This window comes from Larus michahellis, chromosome 4 (assembly GCF_964199755.1).
Source record: "Larus michahellis chromosome 4, bLarMic1.1, whole genome shotgun sequence".
In the NCBI taxonomy this organism is placed as follows: Eukaryota; Metazoa; Chordata; class Aves; order Charadriiformes; family Laridae; genus Larus; species Larus michahellis.
This window is the reverse complement of record NC_133899.1, coordinates 11,542,884-11,567,799: the sequence shown is the minus strand read 5'-3', so window position 1 is coordinate 11,567,799 and position 24,916 is coordinate 11,542,884. Positions and strand designations below refer to the sequence as shown.

Below are 24,916 nucleotides of genomic sequence, written 5' to 3'. Positions count from 1 at the left end.
GAGATGGAAATACACAGCCAGGTGTTAATTAACAGCCCAGGCAATTAAGAGATGCCAATCAGTGCAGAAACACAACACGATCCACCTCGCCTCCCGCGGGGCACCGGCCGGTTTCGTGCCAGCCACCCCCGGGAAAACGGCGCGGCCCCGGCGGCCTTGGGGGTCGGGAGCCGCCTCCTCCCTCTCGGCCGGCCCGGGGTGAACCCCCGCGCTGCCCCTGAGGGGAACCACGGGGGACCGGCGAGCTCGGCCTCTCCCCTACGGGCCGTGGGGGTGGTGGTGCGCGGGCCCCGCCCGATGCACCTCCCCTTAGGCCACGGGAGGGGAGGGGAGGGGAGGGGAGGGGAGGGGAGGGGAGGGGAGGCCTCCCCCGGCGGGAGCGGGGCGGCCGCCCCGCGGACAAAGGTGGGGGGTGCCCCCACCCCACGGCGGCGCAGGCCCGGCGGCGGCCGCGAGCCCCCACAACAACCGGGGCCTCGCCCTTTCAGCGTGCGGGCGGCCTGATTGGCCGCGCCGGCTGCCAATCGGGGCGGCGATTGCATCACCTCGGCGGCCGGGCGGGCGCCGATTGGCCAGGGGGGCGGGTGGAGCGGCGGGTGTCGCAACCGCCGCTCGCCCGCGCGCCGCACGGTACCGGACGAGACTCGGGCCCGGCCCGGCCCCTCCCGCCGCCGCCCGCTCCCGCCGCCACAGGTAAGCGGGGCCGGCGGGGGGCGGCGGGAGGGGGCCGGGGCCGGGGGCCGCCTCCCGCCGTGCGGCGGCGGGCGCCGCGCATGGGAGCGTATGATGCAATCGGCGGGCGGCCCCGGCTGCCCTCCCTCCCCCGGTGAAGTCACGGCCTGGCAGCGCCGGCCGCCCGCACGGGCGGGGCGGGCGGGGCGGCGGCCCCCGGGGAGGGAGCGAGGGAGGGAGCGAGGGGAGGGGGGGCCGGGCCCGGTCCCCGCGGTGGCTGCGGGCCCCGCCGGGCCGCCCCGCCCCGCCGCCGGCGAAGCGGGGCCGCGGCCGGGCCCAGCCGCCTCCGGGCACTGAGGCGGCGGGGAGGGGAGGGGAGGGTCGGGTCCCCCAGCGGCGCTCGGAGGCCGCCGGTGCCGTGCGGTGTCGGCCGGCCCGAGCGCCTCGGCGGAGCTCGGGGTGTCTCGACAGATGGCCGAGCCCGGCGCCCGCGGGGACTGCGGCCGCGGGGACGGACAGCGCTGGCCGGTAGCGGGGCCCGGCGGATCAGGACGCCTCGGCAGAGGACACGGAAACGCGAATTGGGAAAAACTTTTCAGAAATAGCGATCTCCGTTACAGTGTAAAAGACAGGGTCCGAGTGATCCTGGCGCCTGGGATCGTTTGTGGCGCTGTCATCAGCGCTGTTGGCCTGCAATTAAATCGCATACTTTAGATGCTCCCGAGCACTTTTTATTAAGGATGGTGGAATGCATGTTTCTTGTGAGGTGTGTGGAAAAAATGGAGATTCTGAGAAAAATATGGGGAAGTGATGTTGTCAGCTGTGGCAACAGACGGTTGGTTTGAGCTACCAAGTCCCAAGAAAGTTGTTGCCAAGCCTTCAGCGTCTGAGAGCCACTGTCAGCCCTCGCCGACTGGCCTGCGAGCCCGCAGAGCCACGGGGCTGCGGGCCCTCCCCGCGCTCGGCAAATACACCTGGAGTTTCACGCTGTCGGTCTGTACCGGGTCATCCGGATTCAGATCCAGGCCCTAATGGGGCATTCCCGCAGTCCCAGGGAAGGGCGGCAGCCAGTGCTGCTCAGGTTGGGCGACTCGGCACCAGCCCAGGGAGCAGGGTGACTCGGGGCAGTAAAGTCATCCTGAGGGACGAGCGGAATCAAGTCACATCTCAGAAAACGAGCAGAGAGAAGCGCTTTGTATTTCTTGCTGCTGAGTAAAAAAAAAATACTGATTTAATTAACAAATTAAAACACATCTTTTGTTTTTTGCCAAAACAAGCATTTGAAAGTTTAATTTTTTTTTTAATTTTTCTTTTTTTTGTGAAAGCAAAGATAATAAAGGCCTTGATTTGCCTGGGAGTCTCTGTGGCCCCCAAGGAGCACTGTCAGACAGTAAGAAGCATCTCTCTGCTTGAGAAGACACCTCCAGTTACCAGCTGTTTTGCTGTAGTGGGTGGCCAGTTGGTGTCCTGGGTGGCCAGTTGGTGGCCTAAGGAGGGAACAAGGCAGTTCTAACTGGCCACTGGAAGCACTACCATGTGCTGGGTGGATCCAGCCTCGGGCTGTTGCGGAGCTGGAGCCAGTGAGCAGCTTTATGGGAACAAGATGCTGGGAAACTCGTCTGGGTCTCGGAGGAGCTGCCTCCCGCGATGCTCGTTGGCATTCAACGAGCCAACCTGTTTGCAGCAAGCCTTTGTACGGCACTGTGTCTGAGAAGCCAACTCGGAGCCCCATCTGCCTCCCTACCCTCCCTGCCTCTCTCAGTTACGCGGTCCCTCACCCTTCCCTCTCTCTCCTACCTGCTGCCTTTGTATCTCTGTGCAGTATTCCCTGGAGGATGCCCCACAGCACCAGTTGCTATCTGGGATATCCTTCCCTCATTATTCTGTTGAAGAACAGACAGTTGGTAATAGGGATCCAGCCTCCAAATAATCAGGGGGAAAAATCAGTTTGAAGCCTCAGCTGTTAGCACTCCTGGGTTATCTGTGATGCAGTAGTTCGTGCTACTTGCTTTGCATAAATACTAGTTGGAGCAGGACAGGAATCCAGGTGTCATCTCTCCCAGGTAAGAGTGTGTCTCACTCACAAAATAGCTATTTGATACAACGCAGATCAGTTGCAGTGGGAAGGAACTGCGGGAGATGCGTTCTAGCAGGGCTCGAACACTTGCTTGAGGGGTGTGACACCGGTTCATCTTCTCTGCTCACATCTGTGTACCGCCCAACTAAAATATTCCATTAAAGTTTGGTTTAATGGAACAAATAATTTTTCCTTTGAATTACAGGGGAATTAGATAGAGATCTGAAGAGAATGTTAAAGCAATATTAAATAGTTTCAATAGCATAGAGAGAAACAGCACATGGAACCTGGTAATGTGAAGAAACTTGTTAGATGTTGGGTGGGGTGCCTTTGGGGGCAGGAGCCACCCCTTCCCCTGTAGAATCTCACGAAGCACAAAAAGCAGGTTGTGAAAATGGTGTGGGTCGCTTAACTGGGCTGTCCAGCTGAAGTCAGCAAGCACGGTAACGTGTTGAAATAGAGGGGACAGGAGAGCATTCTGCCTGACTTTGACAGGATGACAAAAATTAGTGGAAAAATTCAGTTGTCAGGGTGATCTAAGGGAGCTCTATACTCTTTGAGGGCCACAGAAATCCTGTGTTTAAAAATAAAGCTGAGACAAAGCCGGTATATGCTCCGAGAGGAGCATCTTGACTAAAAATGTCTGTGCGGTCACACATGCACAGCTCCTACAACTGGCCCTGCCAGTCGGGCACTTGTGCACAGTGACATCTTGTTAGCTGTGTCTTCAGATTAACTGCTGAACCAAACTGCTTATTTGGGCAGAATCTAAGACTTAAATGTCATTTGCAAACGCTGCTGTAAGAGTTGAAATGGGGAAAATACTAAATACAAAGGTTAGGCGTGTATGTATATAGCTTTAGCTACGCAGATGTCAGAAAGAATTGATGGTCTCTTTCCTCCCTGAGATACGAAAATGGAAAGATTTCTTGATGGGAGGGGTGTGGGTGTACTCACTCGTCGTCTTCACTGGTTTTAACTGAGAAGACTTCTCGGTGACAGGGAATGTTAATTTGCAATAATACTGAAGCCAAACTTACTAGGCTTTTCCATGAATTGTACTGAACCACACTGCAGCTGCATCTTGTTCTGGCTCCCTCATTATGGAAGAAAATTTCCAATTGATCTAGACAGTAGGATTTTAACCTTTTTTTAATGATACCCCTAGTGGAAGCTAAAACAGCAAGGCAGACGGCTGAGAAAACACACAAACAAGAACAGCAAACAGCTGATGAAGCCATGATTTAGCATGGTCAGTGACACACCGCAGCTCGTGTACAAACACCTCACCACAGCCATCCATCCACCAGCGAGATGCGGGAGTGCAGTCCCCGTCCCCTGCGCTGGCAGGGATGCCGCCATGACCCCAGGCTGGACGCTGCCGACACAGGGCATTGCTCACCGCCACCTGCAACCGCTGCCTTCCCCACGTGTCCTCTCGAGGGGGACACAGAGGGTGCTGTGAACAGCAGTCGTACGATACCGCGCGTGTGCGTGACAGGGCCCAGGGCTGCCCCGCTGCCCCGCAGTGTGACCTTGGAGTACGGTTGTTTTATGCCAGTGATAGACTCTTCTTTGACATGACAGGAAATCAACGCTCATTTGACTGATCACGGAATACTTCTCACTGGAGCCGTAGGCAGGCGTGTCAGGAACTTAGAACAATCCTGTTGCCCTTCCCCTCTTCTCTCCCAACCTTCTCTCCCAGACTTTTCGGAGGCCATCCCATGAGGTGGGTAGAGAAGGGGAGCAGCTGTTAGCCTTGCCAGGGCCGTGTCCCTGCAGCAGCTCTGGTGGAGTCCTCTTTGTGCCACCAGTAGGGTCAGGAGCAGGCTGACCTCAGCGGCGGCAGAACGTGAGTCAGGTGAGAGGCCGTCCTGCTCGTCAGGCCTGTTTGTCTGCTGGAGAGAAGAGCGGACAATGACTGGTGCAGGAGCTGCAGCAGGGGAAGGTGTTTTGCGGACGAGTCACCTACAGGTGGCAAACAGTCCCCTGTCTTTGCCACGTAGTGACTCTCAAGTTGCCATCACCCTGCCTTCCTGTCCCACCTACTCAGGCTTAGCCTGCCTTACCTTGCTTGTGGTTGAGGGGGTTTCTTTAATGTCACTCAGTCACAGCCTTCAAAGCACACTACCTTTCTCCTTAGATTATTTTTTCCGCTTAGTACTAGCGAGACCTAGAACAGTCATCCATTTGGACATCATCTTCAAGAGCAAGCACTGTACGATGGCTGAGGAAAGGTGGACAGCCTGAGCACCCTCACTCTAGAGAAGAGTGCCCGGGGAGGAATTTGTCTGTGCATACACCCAGAGGGATGGTCTGAAGAGGACAAGGACCAAGTACTCCTGTTGGTCAAGAGTCAGGCTGTTAATAGGTTTAAGCTGCAGAAGGAAAACTCCAGTCTGAAAATTAAGACAATTATATAACTGGAGGAAAAGTTAGACAGTGGAACCTGTTGCCAAGACAGAGGTTGTGAAACTGGAGATATTCAAGGCTAGGCTAGACACCCATCCATCAGGGAAGGCTTTGGAATAACTGAGTAAAGCCAGTGAACAATGCAAACAGCTTGACTAGATGACCCAGTAACAGTCCCTTCCAATCCAAATACGTTCGAGAGGCTTCTGAAATGTAGCTGGCAGCTCGTCCACTTCCAGCACAGTTGCGATGTGTTATTGCCAGATGTACCATCAGTACCCTATGCTAACACCAGGGATGTATAAGACTGGAGCTGAAGCCAGCACCTTTAATAGCATTTTTTTTTCCTTCTAGGTTCACCTTGCCCTTAATCCATGTGAAGACCTGTTGGGAACACCTTCTAGAAACAGAAGTGTCTTCGGTCTCTAATAAATTCTGTTGTGTCCAAGAAGAGCCTGTCCAAATGAGCAAGACATCCCAACAGAACACCGCCACAGATGCCAACGGAGTAAGCGTGATTCACACCCAGGCACACACCAGTGGTTTGCAGCAGGTTCCCCAGCTGGTGCCCGTCAGTCCTGGTGGCGGAGGCAAAGCTGTGCCTCCCAGCAAACAGGGCAAGAAAAATTCCTTTGTGGATAGAAACAGTGATGAGTATCGTCAGCGCAGAGAGCGAAACAACATGGCAGTGAAAAAGAGCCGGTTAAAAAGCAAGCAGAAAGCACAAGACACGCTGCAAAGGGTCAACCAGCTCAAAGAAGAAAATGAACGCTTAGAGGCAAAAATTAAGCTCCTGACCAAGGAGCTGAGCGTACTGAAAGACTTGTTCCTCGAGCATGCGCACAACCTTGCAGACAACGTGCAACCTGTTGGCACTGAAACCACCACAACAAATCCAGAAAACAATGGACAGTAGACACGGCTGCAGCCTTACAACATGAACTCTCAAGGCGCAGCTCGTCTGCAATGCCCATGCAGTAACCAAGCAAAAACTCTGTTCTTTTAACCATCATTTTGTGCAGATTTTCTTTTTAGGTTTAACACTGAAGATTTGATACAATTAAACCAGAAACTGCTTAGGGTATTCGTTTTAAATATTTTTCTCCTCTAAAAGATTTATCTAATAAATACAGATCTAAACTCGTCGTCCACAAGGAGCTTAGTATTAGGGAAATAGCATTTTCACAGAAATGTTCACTTACCTTCTTATAGTTTGCATAATGGGAGGAATCCAACAGGATGGTTCACTGTAGTATCAGAAACTCGTAATTGGGTAAAATGCCTTTTAAATACCTTTTAGTGTATTTAAGCCCATTGTTTTCTCCATTACATATGATAAAACTGCAAAGGCCGTGGGAGGGTGTTTGCTTTCCTGTTTGGTGGAATACTGTAAATCTGTAGAGCAAGCTCTATAAAGCACCACTTACGTCTTTCCTGTCCAGTTAGAGTTAATGGGGAGGGTGTAGTAATAGTGAGCTGGGATGCTTACTGATGTTTGCTAGAAAAATAGCAATATACTATGAGGATCTATACAGGCACTTGGCTTTTAAACGGCAACTGAGTCTGACGCATGGCGTACGAGAGGTAAAGCAGCACATTGACAAAGCCTTTTAAGCCTGAGTTCACATTGCTTACGTACTGACTGGGGCCTTATGAGAACAAGATTTTGGTTTTCAGAAAATGTCAAAATGCTGCCAAAACACTGCTCTGCAAAATTGCATTCTTGCTGGGGTGCAGGCACCAGGGAGAACAGAATGTGCGGGCTGGCGAAGCAATGAAGAGGGTAAGACAGCATCCGTTCAGGCTGACGTTCATCTCCATTTTCATGGCTGGTCAGATTTGCAACCAAGATCTTACAGAAATTCACGGTGATTTTGAAAATAAATGGCCCTCATTTGAATAAGTGATGCAGTGGAATTTCGGTAGCCATCATACAGCTGTGTGAAGGAGTATCTTTGGTCTTGTTTTGTTTTCATAAAAGTTTTTCTATAGCAACTTTTTTAATGCTAGTGCTCTTTGCCATGATCCATAATGCAGTGGTATGTACTATACTGAGGATTTAAACAATAAAAGTAAAGCAGGAACTTGGATGTAACCTTAATTTATTTTCATTTTTAAATATTTCATTGATGGTATGGTTGTGTTACATTTAACCTGTGTGTCTGGCTAGTGGATTATTACACTGTCTTAATTTCCCTCCTACACTACCTTTTTCCATAGATTATTTTGTAGGATGCTTGTTTGCCTTGTATCTGTACTTAGGAAAAGAACCTGGATATTATCTCTATGAAGATGCTGTTAGAAAATGAAACCTTGAAAAGTTCTTTTTGAATTTAAACTTTTAATACATGCGAAAAACTTTTATGGATTGTTTTGGATTATGGTAGTCTTTTTACAAAGATAGTTTTTTGGTTCTAGCTGCAGCTTAAGTAGGTAGGGTTGAAATACTAGAAGCTAATAAAAACCTTTTGCTTCTAACGCTGGCTTAATTTTTCTGGTCCCTTTTCTATTTCCCTCAAGTGCAGAGGTGTCCACCTCAAACAGTTACCTCTGGGAGAGCAGCGCAGCAGACTGCACTCCTGTCTTCCACTCGGGTTTTTGCTCAATGGAAAGAATCAGAAACTCACTACAGCTTTGTCTGAATTCCTGATTTAACAAAAAAAAATCAAAAGAAGAGGGCGGAACAGAACACCAAAAACTGAAAGGAAGAAGATGAGCTGAAAGCGTCCCATTTGTTACCTGTGTGCTGCTGGTGCGACTGGCAGGAGCCGGTCTCTTCCCTGGTGGGCTGTGTCCCGCTGCCTGCAGTCGGTTTGACAGCCTGGTGTGGCGTCCCCCCGATGACCACAACAAGGGTTCCAAATCTTTGCTATTTGAATTTGGTAAGAATGGTTTCCTACGTCTCTTTGCGTGGGAGTAATACTCTTCCTGATGCTCTGGAGGCGACTCCTCCAGTTCCGCTTCCTTCTTGGTTAAAACAAAGCCACCGAGTTATGAGAAGTCATTTGTTTGCACAATGACGTTTCTGGCTGAGCGTCTCCGCACTCGGCTTTGTGTGCCCAGGGCAGCAGGTAGGCTCTGCAGCACATCAGCTGAATAGGTGAGGCCACGGACCCGAGATTATAGCGTTATTAGTTTAAATGTACCCTCGGTGAGCGTTTCGTTGCGAGGAAGGGGTCAGTCTGTTGCGTTGAGCCCCCTCCTGCCAAAAGAGCTGTCTGGGAGCCCCCAGGAGCAAGGGCAGGGGCCAGGCGTTCCCCCCCCGCCCCAGCCTGTGACAGCGAAGAAACCGCCTCAGTCCCAGCCCTCCGCTGCCACAGAACACCTGCACCTTGCTGACCCCCGCGATTCCCTCTTCTTCCTAAAGAAAGCCTGGAATAAATACACACCTACACAAGAAAATTTCAGTGTAGGCCTATAAAAGTTAAGATTATTCTTTTGACACGTTTTTCTTAAAAACAACTGTAGTCTGTGATGGGACCCAGCGCCTGTCACGACACGGCGGCGCGTTACAGCTCCTCATTCCCGGTCGCTGCAGCACGGAGAGACGGGCTCTGCTCCAGCCCCTCGGGCACCAGGAGCCTCTCCCACCCTTCCCAGCCCTGCAGCGCCCTGGGCCTGGCACATAAACCCAGGGGCTCCAACCCCGCGGGCTGTGGCCATTAGAAAGGTCCCCAGCGCTTGGACCTTTCTAAGCACATGAACTTGCTCAACGCAACGCACTCTGGTATTTTGGTGCCACTCTAGTCCAGTCCGCTCGCACCAAGGGGAAAGGCATTTGGGTGCTTGCTAACAGCCTAAAATAGCCTCACGTACCCAAAGTTTGCCCTAACTGTATTTTCCTCCCACTAATACATTTTAAGTATACTAAATATCACTTTGCCTTTTTTTTTAAAGGCTTACTTCCCTGCCCCCTCCATGCTAATTTAGAAAAAAGTTCTAATTCACTTTTTGCTTAAGTAGATAAAAAATTATCATAATTCACCAAGTTCCCAGGCCCGATTATGAAGGCAAATGGCAGAGGGTGCACCATTGCAGAGCGAATCCCCGTCTCGGGCAAGCGAAAGGCGAGAGCAGGCGGCTCCCCAGAGCCGGCGCTGGGGTTTGATCCCAGTACGTGCCGGAGCAGACCCAGCTCTGCCACAGCCGCGCTGGACTGCCCGACCTGTTCCACAGGAGCAGAGCCCCGCGTTTGCCAAGGCTAATCACAGCCAGGGAAAGGCCTATTAACGAGAATGGGGTTATGGCTTCCTTGAAACGATTCCAAAACTCTTTTTTTGAAAATCTGCAAAGTGTTACTTTAAACTAGTAACTGCTACTGAGCCCAAGCACCAGCAGGTCTTGGAGTGCCCCAAGGCGGGAGCGATCCCGCGGGTGAGCTCCGAGTGCTCCGATGTGGCGGGAGCGAGCCTGAGGCCTCGAGCGCCGGCTCGCACCCAAAAACCCTCCTGAGTTTTAGGGGCAGCCGGGTGCAGAGCAGCAGCAGTGACGCGCAGGGGTCAGAAGCCAGCGCTGGCGCCGCTGCACCCACACCCTCCCCTCGGCCCTTCCCCTACACGAGACCTCCCCCACTTACCTCTCACAAACCAACACCAGCAACCTTTCAAAAAAGGTAAATAGGCTCATTTGCTAATAAAATGACACTAAACACAAGGAGTGAAGTGCCCTGCATTATTTCACAATGTGTTTCTTTGGTCCCCAACCTGCAGTTTCCTATTTAGCAGCGGGTCACCAAGCTGTTAGGAATAAAGCCAGGTTCTTGTCACACAGATCAACCCCATCAGCAAAAAGAGCTCTCCGTAGAGCGCCACATTTGACAATTTTTAAGGAAATTATTTCAGTCCCAGGTGGGGGGCACAAAGACAGTAACACGGTAGTTTTTGACACCGTCCAAGCCCATGTTGTGTTGTACACCCCGTGTGGGACAGGGGCGTGCAGGCACCCGGAGCTCACAGCCGCTCCACCGCCCGCACCGTGCCAGCTCCAGGGGAGCGACGGGACCGAGGGGACCACGGCAGCTGACCTGCGCCGTGGGGAAATCCCCGTCTGCCGAGCGGGGACACCCAAAAGGCCCTGACGTCCCGCTGTCACTTCTGTCCCCAAACTGTGCGATGGAGCCCGACGACCAAACAGGAGTTTGGATGTGTTCATAGAATTGAGCAAGATTATTTTTATGTAGTTACAGCAACTAGTGCTATTTTATGATGCAAGAAATATATTTATTCTCCTGCAGGCTGATGAACACCTCAGTAAAGAAAGGCTTTTCTGGGTAATTTAAATCTTGCATGAATGGAACGTCATTTTATGATCATTGTTAATATGTTTGTGGTGTATCCAAATAAAACTTACATGACTTCACTCTGAACCAGCTAACGCTGGGCAGCTAAAAATAACTATGGTTCTGCAGAGCACACACTGCGGGACGACCCCGAGCCCTGCAGCAGAGGTACTCCCTTCTTGCCATTTCTGAGGCTCGCAGAGCAACCTCTGTTTTTGAGGAACAAGTAGATGGACAAATCTAACAGGCCTCGGGCTGCCTGTGAAGGACCAGTATCCCCACTGCCCAGAGCAGAGAAATCTGGCTAACGAAGGGTCAAAGTTTCCAGAGCACAAATTGGTAGAAAGGTCAGGTAAAGAAGCAGGAACGGGGGCAGAAGACCATAATGATCATAAAGTTGTGACCATAAATGATGCCAAGGATGAATTTTAATAAAAATTTGATTCTGCTTACTCCATTGACACTGAAATAAGATCCGTAAGAAAAATATAAGTGTCATTATGTCCACCGAGTACAGCTGATTTTTCTTCTGTGTTTTTTGCAGTGCTTGTGATGAAGTTTAAGGAAGGACTTCAATGGTTACAATCGCTGGCAGCATTCAGATAATCCATTTGGTATTTTAAAGAGTCCAAATCATCAAAATTCAGATTTAATTGCGAGGTATGTCTGAGCTGGGATGTGACAGAAGTATAAGCCCCACTGACACTGCAGCCGGGTTATTCAGGTGGCACTTGGTAACGTGAACGGCTGCTTGTGAGCAGCAGCATCTGAATTCCCTGGATATCGAGTGCTGAAGCCTTCTACCTTCATTTTTAATGAATTAATCATTCCCGCTAAGAGCCTGCCTGCCTCTCCTGCTATTAAGAATTGGATAAATTTTGTTTTATGTGCTGCAGCATGAAATCAGAACGATAACTGATTAGTGTGAGACTAAGTACCACCCTGACGTTTACTGCTGTTGGCTGGAGAGGTGGTCGAAGGACTTGGCACTGCTTTGGCCGTCTGCCATGAAAGCCTCTATTTCTTCAACAGTACGTGGGACGCACGTTAGCAGCTCCATTCCGCTGGCTGTCACTGCGATGTCGTCCTCGATGCGGACCTGTCACAGAGAACACGGGGTTACCGAGGTGTTGCAGCTGGGGTGAGACACACGTCAGGCAGCGACGGCCGCGGGAGCACCGGGCACGTTGCAGCCCGCGGCGCTGATGCCGCACCAGGTAGAGCAGCACCGGGACTGCCCGCATCACCGGCAGCGCGGCGCGGAGCTCCGCAGGGCCCCGTCCTCCCTGGGACGCTGGGAGCCCCATGGTGACCCCGCAGTGTGGCCCCGCAGGAGGCGGTGGCCCCGCAGGAGAGTCGGGTGGTGCCTCTGCTGCCTGGGGTAGAGCAGGGACAGGCTGAGCGAGACGCTGCATCCACCACCTTGTGCTGTGTAATTTCACAGGGCCAGTAAATCTCCCCCCCAACATCAGGAGCAGCAAAAGGAAGGTTCTGCCCTGAATTTGCCTCCATCCTTGCTGGGGACAGGCTCGGCAGCCATGCCTGCCCCGCGCCCGCAGCCGTCTTCGTGCTAAGCTGCACTGAGCTGCTCTTTGCACCTAAACATCACATACTCTTGTCTCCAAACTCAATCAGCTTCCAAAGGAGGAACTGCAACATGAAATAGCTTGTAGCTGATATTCAAAACGTTGAATTCTGAGCTGATGAGAAAGTCCTAAGCAGGTCAGACATTCCTTTTAAAATACAATCACTGCATTTCAAACCATGCAAGGAAAAAGCAGGTCCTCTCCGTCTTCCAGCTCTTGTTCTGTTAAAATGAAAAGTATGCTCCATTTCTGTTTGACTCTAATCTCTTCTTACCAGTAAATATGCCGACACAGTCATTTCCCGTTATCTTATCAGGAAAATGTTAGTAAGTCGCTAAGCTGCAATAAAAGCAATTTTAGTAAGGTGTAAATCCAACAGAACACAAACTCCAGGGACTCCCACCTTACAGTTGCTCTAATTGTTTCTGACCTCTTGACATTTCAACTAAAAATAAAGCTGGTTAACATTTGTACGTCTGATTGCAAAATAATCCATTTGTTCAAACAAAATGAGTCATCCAGTCCTTGTTAAACTGTTTAATGATGTCTTTGCCAGATTATTTCTTTTACTTGGTATCAAGTTAAATAAGTATTATAAAGCAGAATTAAATAAACAAACTCCATTGAGTTCACACATTTGATTTGGGCAGTAAATCTGAAAGGCGAAAGGCTCTTTGGGTGCCCGAGCGGCCGGCGCCCCATGGCAGAAGAGGAAACCGTTGACCCACGGAGCGAGTGTGTGCGCTCCAGCAGGTCTTACCAGGGTGGGGGTTCCCATTCATTGCTTCGAGTTTGGCCAGCTGAGCAAAACATGACCCATGCATATGGCAAGATGGTGAGATTGCGTCTAAAGGTAGATCGTGCCCCCTCTTTGCAGCAGCTCAGCATCAGCCCTGCTGGGCGCAGCCTGCCCGGCCGCGTCAGCCCCTGCCCAAGACCCGCTGGTACCCACCAGACTCCAGGGGACGGATCTGGGGACACGGTAAAAGCTAAAGCATCGCGTTGGCAAGCACACCGGCGTAAAGGGAGCTGGGCACGGCGCTGACGTGGAAAGTAAAAATGTTAGTGCAAAAGTGAGTCCGAGCACAGAGGCAAGACAGCCAAAGCCAGAGCTGACACGGCCGACAGAGAGTCTCTTCCCGAGCACCACCAGCTTCGCAAACCTGCCCCGCTTGAGCTGAAATTCCCCAGTGTATCTGCCACGGAGACGCACCTGCCACAATTCATCTGCTTAATCAGTAAGAATAGCAAAAAAAAGGAAAAGAATTGGTGTTTCCCAGTTCGGAGTTTCATGCCTTCACCAATACCTTGGCGCTCTTTGAGGGGACGGACTGATGTGAAAGCAGAGCAGATGAAAGCCAAGGAGGGAGGGGGAAGAACAAGTGGGACAAGGTGCCTGCCAACGCTGTGCCCTGTCCGGGCCACAGGAGAGACGAGGCTGGGGAAGGAGCTGGAGTGGCGAAAGGAGCCAGGGGAAGGCAGATACAGTGACTGACAAATAATGGACAAAGGGAGACGGGGCTGGGTCAGGGGTCCGGGAAGGGAGCTGCTGGGGGAGGTGAGAAGCGAGGCACCCTGAGCGAGGAGGGCACAGGGGGTGCTGGAGCTGCGAGTTACCGAATGGGGGTGGACAGGGAAACCCATCAGTCTGGAGTGCCACCCACAGCAACTCATGGTAGAGGAGGAACATTGTTGGGAGATCATGTGATGGATCCACAGCTGTGATTGCGGTGAAAAGTGGGAGAGCCAGCGCCATCCCACCAGTCTGCTCACCATCTCCAAATGGTCTTTGGGAGGTCACTGGGGGCCACAGACCCACCGCTCCCCGGGCTTCACCCACCACTCCTAGGAAAGCTCCAGCTCTTTCTCCAGGATCTAACCATTTCCCTGCCGGCATGAATCTCGCCTGAAATGAGTGCTTGCCCTAACAGAGAAGCCAGACTTCTCGCTCTCAGGGCACGTTTTTCCTTTGCCGAAAAGCAACACAAGTGCAGAGGAACACAGGTTCTCAAGGGGGAAGAGATTTTTGCATTTGCTCTTTTCCTTCACACCCTCCACACCTGACCCTGAGCTTAAAACTCAGCAGCAGCAAGAGGCGGCTTCAGAGGACCTGCAAAACCTTCCCTACAGGAGAGCCCGGCATTGGTCTTGTCTCCTGTCCAAATGGACAAAAGACGCTGGATCTGCCTGGCAAGGCTCACTGGCTTGGGGCTGCCGTTCCCAGTGGGGGACAGCGGTTATGAAACTCGCTCTCAGAGCTGTCCCTGTTTGCAGGCTCTTTGTTTGACAGTGCTGCTTGTTTTGGGGCTGCGGAGCGGTTTGGAATCGGACATGGCTTAAAGGAACAGGGAAGCGAGGTGTGAGGTGCCTTCAGGGTGCTCTGCAAACCCCCCGGGCTTTGCTTTCTCGCTGTGAAGCGGCACGCTGCACAAAGCACTCCCGCAAAGGTGGAGCGGCCAGGAATGCCAGGACTGTCCCTAAAATGCCTTTTCCTTATCAAGGGCAGTGGCATGATCTGTCTAGATAGACCTGATTGCACAACCGCCTAACGGCAGCAGCAAACCATCATGTGGCTGGACTCAGCGGCCCCCGCACTGTCCCCGAGCAGGGCTGCGCGGGCACAGCCAAGCACAGCACCGCAGTTAGCGGCAGCGCTGCTGTCAGCTCTACGCACAGCCTCGCACTTTGTCCTGACTTACTAACGCGGCCATGCTCCCCAGAGCCTCCCGCCCTATCTTCCGAGCGAAGGGGGTTGTAGCACTCAGACCTTTCTTTTGGATGATGATATATAGAAAAGGCTTTTGAGAATCAAGAAACAATTTTGGCCAATTAAATAGTCCAGATTTGCACGATGACAGATCCCAGATGTGATTAAAAAAGACCACTGGTGACATGTCTCCTTTTGTTTTAATCTATTGAGCATTGGTTTGATGATGGCTGTGGAAGGCAGTAATACTATCACTGCAAGATCTCCGGGTGGGAGATTCGCCTGGGAAAGGACAATAGGACGTGGGGCACACACGCCACCCCACAGCAGATGAGCACACGTGCTTCTGTGGGGCAGAAGGGTCCGCATGTCTGGCTTTGTAGCTGGTGTCCTACACAGGCAGATGCACGTAGCCAAGGGGACTTACTTCAACTCAGCCATTGACTCACCAATGATTCTTGGTAGAGCAAACTTACCACGAGCAGGGTTCGACACCGTTCTTTCCGGGGGACTGGCTGGCAAACAGTGCTGCCCCGTCAAACGCAGGGCCGGGGGAGGCACGGTCCCCTGCCCACCTCACACCACGTGCCAGTGCCAGGATGGTTTCTACGGGGGCTGACAGGATGGTGCGACACAGTGACGCTCAGCCCACGCCGCCAGTCTTTCCTCTTCTCAGTCACAAGCACGTCCTTGCGCCAGGGACACTTTATTTTAAAGGTCCACAAATAAATATTTTATAAAAGAGGATCAAAATTAGGCAGGGTGAGGCCACGTATTTCATTAGATCAACTGATATGGCTGGCAAAAGAAGCTTCAGGCACACAGTCCCTTCATCCAGTCCCAAAAAGGAGCAATAAACTATAAGCTAAATACAGGTTAGAAACAACTGCTCTTACTTTAACCTCATTATGTTAATTAGACAACTTAAGAGAAAAGGGTTAAAAAGGTTTATAAGCAACTAGTCACTGGTTTTGGGTTGCCTACAACTATCACTTCTCTTAAAAGACCTTTAAAGAAAGCTATATATTTCATTATGACAACTGCTTTTCTACGAAAACTTAAAAAAAAAAATGCTGTGTAGCATTATTACTGCTGCATAATATGAAATTTAAAAAGTAGATGAGCATAATATTTATTGCCTAGTAACCGATTTAACTCCACAACACACATTCACCATAAACCCCGAAACAGAGCTCAGCCTTCTGAAAAATGAAAATCAGGACAGAGACAACTGCAACTCTTTGAACCAAAGGTAGAAGCAATTAAATATCCTGCTTTTTATTCAGTTTAACATTTGTTCCTGAGTGAGGGAAGCACTATTGTTTTGAAAAATACTGTAATATTAGCGGATCTTCAAGGTCCTGGGATTTGCAAATCTATTTAACTTTTAAATGAGAAAAATCTGCAAATGAAAAAAAGTAATGTATTTAACATTTAGCTGTCTTTCAGCATTTTCTCGAAGTTGCATAGAGTTCTCACATATTAAGTCTAGTGCTAGTTCTACAAATCCTAGGGAAAAATAAAGCCTGAACAGGGACTGAATATTTATTTAAGGCCAAAACAAGATTGAACGGTTTGAGAAAACATCGTATGGACTGCATGAATCAGTAATCAGCTTATGAGGAATGGAAATGTCAAACCCTAAAGGGCAGCACTTGGAGTCAGTATTTCCCCTTCCCCGAGGAACGGGCTGCTTTTCCCCAGCGATAGAGACAGCCGTGTACCCGTACCTCTATTTGCACAGCCATGTTTATTTATGAGCGCGGCGCGGGCAGAGTCCAGGCGGAGCAGAGGTGCCCGGGGACGGGCACGGCGCCAGCGCCCAACGGCAGCCCTTGCCCCACAGAATTTGTGACCTCGGTGAATTGGACCTTAGTGTTGCAGATGCAGAACTGAAGTACACGTGACCGAGCGCCTTCCCAAAACCGGCTGAGGAAGCTCCGAGGGACTGAACCCAACGGCAGAGTCCGGGGCTTCAGAGAGGGCAGCCCATGCTCTCAGAAGCAGAGCCCCAGCAAAACTCCTTGCCCCGCTCCAGAGCTCCGTGTTTGACCCCGAACAGCTCTCGTTTGGTGAAAGCCCACGTTAGGAGGTGCCTCAGCAGCAGCTGCAGGGTCTGTGCGAGAGGAGGCGGGAGGCTGGGCTGCCCAGGGACCCCCCCGTCCCCAGCCACGCAGAGCGGAGGAAACCTCCTGCTGCCTCATCCTCTCCTGCTCTCGCAGCTCCTACAAGCTCTTCGTGGCCAACGCCAGGCAGCCTGAATTACAATAAATGGCTAAGTCTTGCCCTTTTTGGCACGGCAAAAGAGCTTCTCTTCTTGAGGCAGAGACTTGTCACAGTCAAGAAAATTATCCAAAGCCCAAAAAAGACATGAATTCAAGGTGAATTCATTAAAATCCACAAATCCCCTGTGCGGACAGTCTTACTCAGAATTACAGTGGGGTTACTTTGGTTAATGTAAGTTCATTTTTGAAGTGAATTAAACTAAACCAAATTAAGAACATTTTAATTAGCGCTGAGCTCTGCAGAGGGAAACGGACTACTTATTTCCTTTTGTAGAACGTCTTTTTCTTTTAAACTTAAAGGAAGATTGGATTGGCTGTAGTGAGCTCCTTAGCTAGAACTGACACCAATACTAACCCTGTACTACTAATCCTTGTCAGTAACAGCACTGGGCTTCACAAGATCTTTTTTAATCACGTAGAGAGAAAGTTTCCCGACATGCTTTTGAGAAATACTCACTCATTCTGGATAAACTAGAATGAACCAGCACGTAGATAACTAAGCATGCTACACAACACAAATTGCATCTTCTATTTATGCAGAACCAAGTCAGAATTGTAAATATGGAAAAATTCATTTTGATTGCATTATAATTCAGCTTTTGTGTAGAATTCAGAAATATTCGGATGTACTTCAGTCTCAGATTTTATTTCCATTCTTCTCCTGGACAAAATCAAGTGACAACATCTGGCTCAGGGTATGTGTGTATTATTATTTTTTTCTCTCTAAGTAAAATGTATTGTTCCCAGGGGGATCGGAGATTTAGATTTTTGCTCAATCGTTTTTGGGCAGCTCCCCCTTTTAGGGAAGTTTGTTGGCTGGCTCTCCTTACGAGTCATCATTACAGGAAGCTAAGCAAAAAACAGGGGAGAGAGTTAGACTTTGCTTGAAATCTCTGGAACAAAAGTGCCCGATCCAGCCACTTATTACCAAGGTAGAGATCCCGTGCTGTCACCCCTGTTCCACGCACACACAGGTGGCAGGCGAGCCACGTGCATGCCTCAAGCTGCAAAGCTGGGGCGGGCGTTCCCAGCAAGTCATGGAAAAACGTGCGCTTTGCTGAGCATTTCCAGAGAAAGCTCAGCAGGAATCAATTCAACTGCCGAAAAACTCCCACAGAGTGTTTACAAGGAAAGCCAAGATAGTTAAACCTGTTCTCATTGTGGTATCAAGCTACACAAGTGCTTTATAGCATTCCTTTAAAATACGCTTCAGCGTGCAGCGCCATATAGAACGTGCTCCCAGTTAGAAAAGGCAGGGTTAGCTGCCTTGCCTTCACCAGGCAGCTCCAACTGGTGGAGCCTTCGGCTGGCTGGCTGGCAACTCTCGATAAAGGAACACCAGAGACACAGATAACATCCCAAGCCTCAGCAGTGAGTTAAACGCCAGCACGGGCAAAGCCCCGTGCCTCTCGGGAGGCTGCACACCCCCGCACGGGTACCCTCGGCAGGGGCTACCCCCCAGCCCGGCTGGCTCGCCCCATGGCCACGGCACACATAGCTCCTCTGGCGGGGCTGGTGCTTCAAAGCCAGCTCAGACCAAAAGCCTTACAGTAACTACCCTCTCATGGCTGGCGTACAGCGATAAATTAGTCGATGGCAGCAGCAGACAATTCCTAATGAGTGACTTTTCATACCAGAAAATCACCGCCGTTGCCAGTGATTGTTAGCTGTGTTGGGACTCAGCAGAAAAGCCACGCGGAGGACGGGCACTGCAGCTGCCTGCTCTATCTTCTCTGTGCATGCATACGGAAGCTCGGAGAACAATGCGGCACCCTTCAAATGCTCGCCCTGCTAAAATGAAACCCCACTGGAAGCCACTGCAGCTGCTCAACGCTCTGCGAGGGCGGTGGCTTTGAATGGGGAATGTGCCCTGGGGAGCACGGAGGAACAAGGCCCCTCTGCCTGTATGGGAATGGTGGCCGGGACGGTGGCTGCATCCCGAGTCAGCCAGCCTCCCTGCGCCGCCGGAGCCTGCCCTGCCACACCTCCCGCACCACTGCTCGCCAGGACCATCGGCCGTTCCCTTGGAAAACAGGGATGGCTTTACATTCATTCACAAGTTTCGTGCTGTTCTGGCAACAGTCCAGTAAAAGCAATTATTGCTGTTTTTCTCTACTGCCTCCCTGACTCAAACAGCATCAGGCTCTTCTGCCCTGTGAGGGAGCACTGGACTGTGCTGCTGCCAAGGAAGCTAACTCTGGAATATGGATCAGATCTCAGCCTCCTATTTCCTAAGATACATGTTTCACACATTACACAAAACACCTACCTGGCAAGTCACTGTACAGTGCTGACAGAAGGTATTTCAATCAATGGAAAAATATGGGTCTACCATTAATCAGATATCACAAGTACAAAACTGCACTTAAAAACAACGAAAAAAGCCTCCACTTTGTTTGCAGGGTCAAATGGCCCAAGGTGCTGCTTCAGGAACGGCGCTATGTGCAATACATTACCACTTCTGAAAGATTTCTTCTCAAATACATAGCAGAGGCAAACAAACAGAAAACCAATTTCAGAAAACCATCCGGTTAAGAATTACTCACCCCACCAAATCCTCTGAAGCGCTGCAGGACGTCATTGTTGATGAAGCAGGACTGCGCCGGGTCACGGAGGGCTTGGTCCAAGAGGTGGTCAATGAAGTAGATGCCCGGCTCGATGGTGAGGACCATGCCCTGCTCCAGGCTGCGGGCAGTACGCAGGCTCCGCAGCCCCGGCAGGTCGATGCGCTCCACTCCCTGCAGAAGAGACGCCGGTTCAGAGACAGAAAGGCAATCCCTGCTGGCCTTTTATCAACGCCCTCCTATGCTGGCTGCTCCATAAGAGACCCAAAATACAAGAAATAATCGGGAAGTAGAGGACTGAAACGGTGCCGTACCGTTCCCTCTCTCTCTCTCATCAGTCCCTCATTTCGCTCTCATGTACAGCAATGATCAGCCTTCAACTCAACACCCAAATGGGTTTTGCACCACAGAAATCCTGGCTTTGGGTATGCTTGGTTCCATCACTCTCCACCTTGGGAGAAGTGCTGCACTACAGAGAAAAAATAATTACTTGCACTATTTCTTTCTATACCCTTCCTGGCAAAGTACACTATTTTAAGCGATGTGCGAATCTTGAAATGCCCCCTCCACGTGATGGCTGAAGTAGCTCAACTATGCAGCAGAGAACAATTTCTCCAAGGATATGCAAATGCTTATTCTCACTGAATGTTATTAAAATTACACATTTATGATCTTGATTCAGGAGCAATGAGTTTACACATGACCTCATAAAAGCAGCCCATTTAAAACTAAACTTTTGTCAGATTCAGACTTTCAGGCAACATGGTGCTGACTGATATTATTAAAAACTAAGTCAAAACAAGTCCTGACTAGCAAAACATTCTCTTCTTCCCAAAAGCTGGTAAAGTAAAATGATATATGAGGACGTGCTTAGTCAAGGAACTAGAAACACTGCAAAGACTAGTTCAGGATATTAATTTCATTCCCCCAAATGTGCCAGGTATTGCAACATCGGAATAAATATATCTCAATCCCATCAGCTTTTTGAAAATTCTTTGCAACTGCAGCAAAATTTCATCAACAAAATATGGTGATGGCCAGCAAACAGCTCACAGGCCCGCTCGCTGGCGGAGCCGCACGCTGCTTGGGAGAACCCTCCTGCCTCCCCGCTCAGTCACAGGGGGCAGCTCTGCACGGCCACCGTGTTGGTCATCTGCTCTCCACGTGCCATTCCCAAACCTCGCTTCTAGCCAACGGCAATTTTCCTTGCCAGCAGAAGGGGCGACTCCTTCCAGGAGGAGTGGCAGCATGGCTGGCATCAGCAGGAGCCCTCCCCTCCCTGCCGTCCCCCCTGACACGGCTGGCGGGCAGTGGGAGATGCCCTCAGACCCGCCATGGCTCCCCCTCATTGTTTCCTTCGCTCTGCAAAGCGCAGACAGCCCCACAGTACTCTTTGCTCCTTCCTCAGAAAGCCTGTTCCACAGAAATCCCGCTTGCAAGAGCCACCCAGCAGTTTCTTTCCTCTCGCCGCTCACCCAAGCAGTGCCGGGGACGCTTTTCCCCTTCGCAGAGCTTCTGTTCCACCGCACAGTGTCTTGCTTGCTTTTGCCAAAGTTTCCAGAGCCCTGCAGCCCAGACGCCCGTGGGCAAGTTTGCCCATTTTTCAGCGACGTGGAGCATTTGTTCGTCCTTGGAAGCCAGTGAGTGTACCCTGACCATCTTCACTGTGTACTCGATCCATTTTATTTCATATGTTTGAGCTGAATTTTGCAGAGCATTACATTACACTAACATAAGAAAGCACGGTTTTACCAAGAGAACAAGAATACTCCGATATGCAAGGCACTCTGCATTTATATTCTTATCAAAACCCACAGAGAATCAATATATTCCTACACTCAAAACAATAACTGCACTGAAACGGAGCCATTTTTCCTTCTGCTGCTGCCCCATGGGGTTTGGCATCTCACACATTCATTGTAATGCGTAAAGGAAATGAGGGCATCCAATCTTGTGGATTAATCTCTCCATGAGCTGTAAACAATTAGATTAGTGTCTGGACCTTTTGGTGTCTTGCCAACTATCTATCGGCTGCTTTACAACAAACAACCCATATTTGGCTTTTAAGAGTACACTTCTCTTCAATTCTACTTTGTAAATGCCTTTTCTGAGGCAGTCAATCCAAGACAGATGCTAGAAAGATGAATGCGCGGCGAGGAAACAATGGCAAACATCCTCTGAAGGCAGCCCTGGCACCGCGGTTGCATTTTTTTGCCTTTTCTTAAAACAAATGAGGTTTACCACCAGGTGTGACCATCCAACCTTGGTGCCCACGTCAGACACCTCCGTACAGCCGTTACAGGAACACGTAGACATTTTGTCTGGACCGCTGGCGGTCTGATTCTGCTTTTAGTACTTCCCCCAAGAAGCTAGTAACACACAAACTCTTCTCGATATTTCATGCATCCTATCTCAGCTCTAGGTTGTGTCGGTTCTTGTTTTCATCTCCAGATCTTCGCATTTTGCAGGCACTGAAGTCACTTCGTGAATGGCAGCAGCTACATCTCTTCCATAAAAGCATCTCTAAGGGCCTTGGGAGAAACGGTGACACTGTCCAGCTTCTCAAAGTCAGCAAACAGGACACCAGCGGGAGGACTTGCCATGAGGAAGCCCTACGCTCCCTTTTAATGGAGGCTAGCAAGGCGTCCACCAAGAGATGTGTGGCACGGATGCAGACAGAGACAGGTTCTGGCCATGCACACTCTGAGCAGAGGACAGGAGGACAGCCCCAGCCCAACTTGCTGCAAGGCTGATGGACAACATGAGCTGGGACAGGGAATGAGCAGAGTGGGGAAGGGGGAAGGTGACCAAGCTGGGGAGATGACAGAATTCCTTTTGAGAACAGCACTGGATTAAAGCAATCAAACAATGGCTTCAGCATCCCAAATGACATCTATCTCTGGGCATTCGCAACCTCCTTGGTACCCACCACGGCCATCAGGACAGCTCTTGGCTCTCAGTCTGCTTCAGTTGTTTATGAAAACTAGAACAAACTTGAGGATTTTTTTAATGACTGAAACACCACCACCTCCTAAACAGAAGGTGACAGGTCTGAAACAAGGCCTTTGCCATTTTCCACCAAGTCAAACCCTGTTAGGAGCAAAGCCTCGCACTGCCATCCATTGGTATGCATCTTCGGCCATTAATGGATTTTCTTCTTTGTGAGGAGGCAACTTCCCTCTATTTTGCAGCTAAACAACTAGCACCTTGTTTTCAACAATAATCATGATGTTGTTTTGTAGTTAGATGAGATGAAGGGTAAGAAATATGAGCGCTGGCGCAGCAGCTGTGTGGATGTCTGTTTCTGTTCCCATTATATCCTGGAGGCATGGCCATGGAGCAGGACCCCGTCGCACTCAGTGCTGTACAACTGTAAAGCCTAAGCTGGTAATTTGCTTCAAAAAAGTGTAGAGAATAATCTAGAAAATATTAACACCTAGGCATCTAAAAAGAGACTCCCAGTTCTATTCTGGGAAAATGACTTTTCAAAGAACTGTTTATTTTCCTGTATACTGCAACAACAGACTATATCCGAAATTGTTTTCTAAGACTGATTTTATTTGGAGGTTCTGCTCACATTTTAAAATTGAGACACTCCCCCCACAGTAAGCACAGATGTATGACACTGTCATTTGCGACTGTACTCCTGCCAAGAACATCAGATTCCAATTAATGGTTCATGTAAGGTAACAAAAAACAGCCTGTCTAGGCAATAAGGACTGTCAAGGGAACAGGAGAATTATTATGTAAACTGATTTCATTACTATGTAAGCAAAATAAAAGTTCAAATTAAGTTAAGTGTGCAGTGATATAAAATATAGATCTATTTTTGGAATAAGCAGGGAATTAGGAAGTACGCAAATACACCTACTCCCCAGAAAAGTGGTGGTGGAAGACTAGAAGTTTCAGTATCTCCGGAATACCTCAGTATAAGGATGAATTACTGCCTGCTCCTACCAACTCAATGGTTCATGGGGGCATACGTTGCTTTTTCTGTGGAAGAACTGCAGTAAGTATCATGCTGGATCTTGTCCCACAGACACCGGCGACCAGGCAAAGTGATCAAAGCAGACACAGCTCCAGGCCCGCTCGGGTAAGCCTGATCTGGGGTCCGTCTCTGGATGAGGACAGAAGGAAAGTACAGGTGACATCTCTGCGCTGGCAGGTCGCTGACCACGGGGCCACTACAGCAGCGCAGAGACACGGGGCCGCCCTCCCTCCTCAAACCAGGGGCTGCAAGCCTTAGTTGCCATCACCCAGAAGGTTCCTCGAGCCACCAACAGCAGAGAAATGGCCCCAGCAGAGATCACCAAAACCACTCGTAACTGCAAATACTGAACCACAGGAAAAGACTCACGTGGTGACACAAACTAGTTTCTGGTACTTTTTTTCCAGCTAAATTGTCACAGAACTTTTTTGAGCCTGGCAAATAGACTGTCCCTGTTGGAACACATCCGATACAGAGGAGTCCTAATCATTTTACCAAGCTAAGTGCAATCAAGTATTTAAATTAGTCAGGATACTAACATTATATTTAGATTACACGAAATCAACACCGAATTGAAATCCCAGCTCTCACTCTTCCCTATTCTCCCACTGCGTATACCCAACTTCTAATTAGCTCATTTATTGTAAAAAGAACAGAGCCCTCTGCAGCTAATAAAATAAAAGCCTCGAATTCCATTTCACTTGTCTCCTGGCCCCTTCTTTCTAAGCCCTCGTTTCTCTTGCTGAGTGATACTAATGAAGATTAGTTTATTCAATCTGTCCCGCTCCTTCCCAGCAGCCCGAGCTGCCTCCAGCCGCCTGCAGGAACCCCTCCTCAGCCTCGCCGAGCCCAGCAGCAGGTGACAGGAGAACATGCTCCGGGCGTCACACACCACTCGTGCCATCTGCAAGTCAAAGCTTCCACTTCTGCAGGAGAATCTAATTACTGGCTGGAGCTTTTGGGACACAGCTCAAAGTTAATATTGGGGGAATGGAGAGCACACGATGTTTAACTGGCTGTTTTTACTTTAAACATTTTTGTCTTTTCCTAGGTATTAACTAGTGGTATCAGGTTGGAGCTGCCTAACACCTTTCCTGTTATTGCAAGGAATGTAGAAGAATCGCCTGCCGCTTACTGGAGGCACCGCTGCCTGCTCCGAGGCAGACAGAGCTGAATTTCAATCCATCGCTATGGCGGGGTCCTCAGCATAACGTCCCTTCTCAGTTTTGCTTCCTGCTCCTCAGATGCCACCAAGCTCCATTGCTATCGCAACGGAAATAATAATAAAACATACAGATTATATTTTTTTCTTAAAACCTAACTGTGAGGAAAAAAAGAAATAGT

The 24,916-nt window shown here is 50.1% G+C and overlaps 2 protein-coding genes across 4 annotated transcripts in view; one reads left to right on the top strand and one right to left on the bottom strand.

The window, feature by feature from the left end:
- The first annotated feature begins 415 nt into the window (after nucleotides 1-415).
- On the top strand, nucleotides 416-7,647 carry CEBPG (CCAAT enhancer binding protein gamma). The gene is made up of 2 exons (XM_074582951.1): nucleotides 416-693; nucleotides 5,519-7,647. The coding sequence occupies exon 2, from the start codon at nucleotides 5,628-5,630 to the stop codon at nucleotides 6,078-6,080; it is 453 nt and encodes a 150-aa protein (XP_074439052.1). The 5' UTR covers nucleotides 416-693; nucleotides 5,519-5,627; the 3' UTR covers nucleotides 6,081-7,647.
- Nucleotides 7,648-10,852: 3,205 nt separating this feature from the next.
- The window catches only part of PEPD (peptidase D), a 133,854-nt gene continuing 119,790 nt past the window's right edge, over nucleotides 10,853-24,916 (bottom strand). For all 3 annotated transcript variants that reach the window (XM_074582945.1, XM_074582946.1, XM_074582947.1), the window contains 2 exons: nucleotides 19,567-19,758; nucleotides 10,853-11,541 (listed from right to left, as the gene is read on the bottom strand). In XM_074582945.1, coding sequence (XP_074439046.1) covers nucleotides 11,392-11,541; nucleotides 19,567-19,758 — 342 coding nt within the window. In that variant the 3' untranslated portion in view covers nucleotides 10,853-11,391. The remainder of the gene's footprint in view (nucleotides 11,542-19,566; nucleotides 19,759-24,916) is intronic.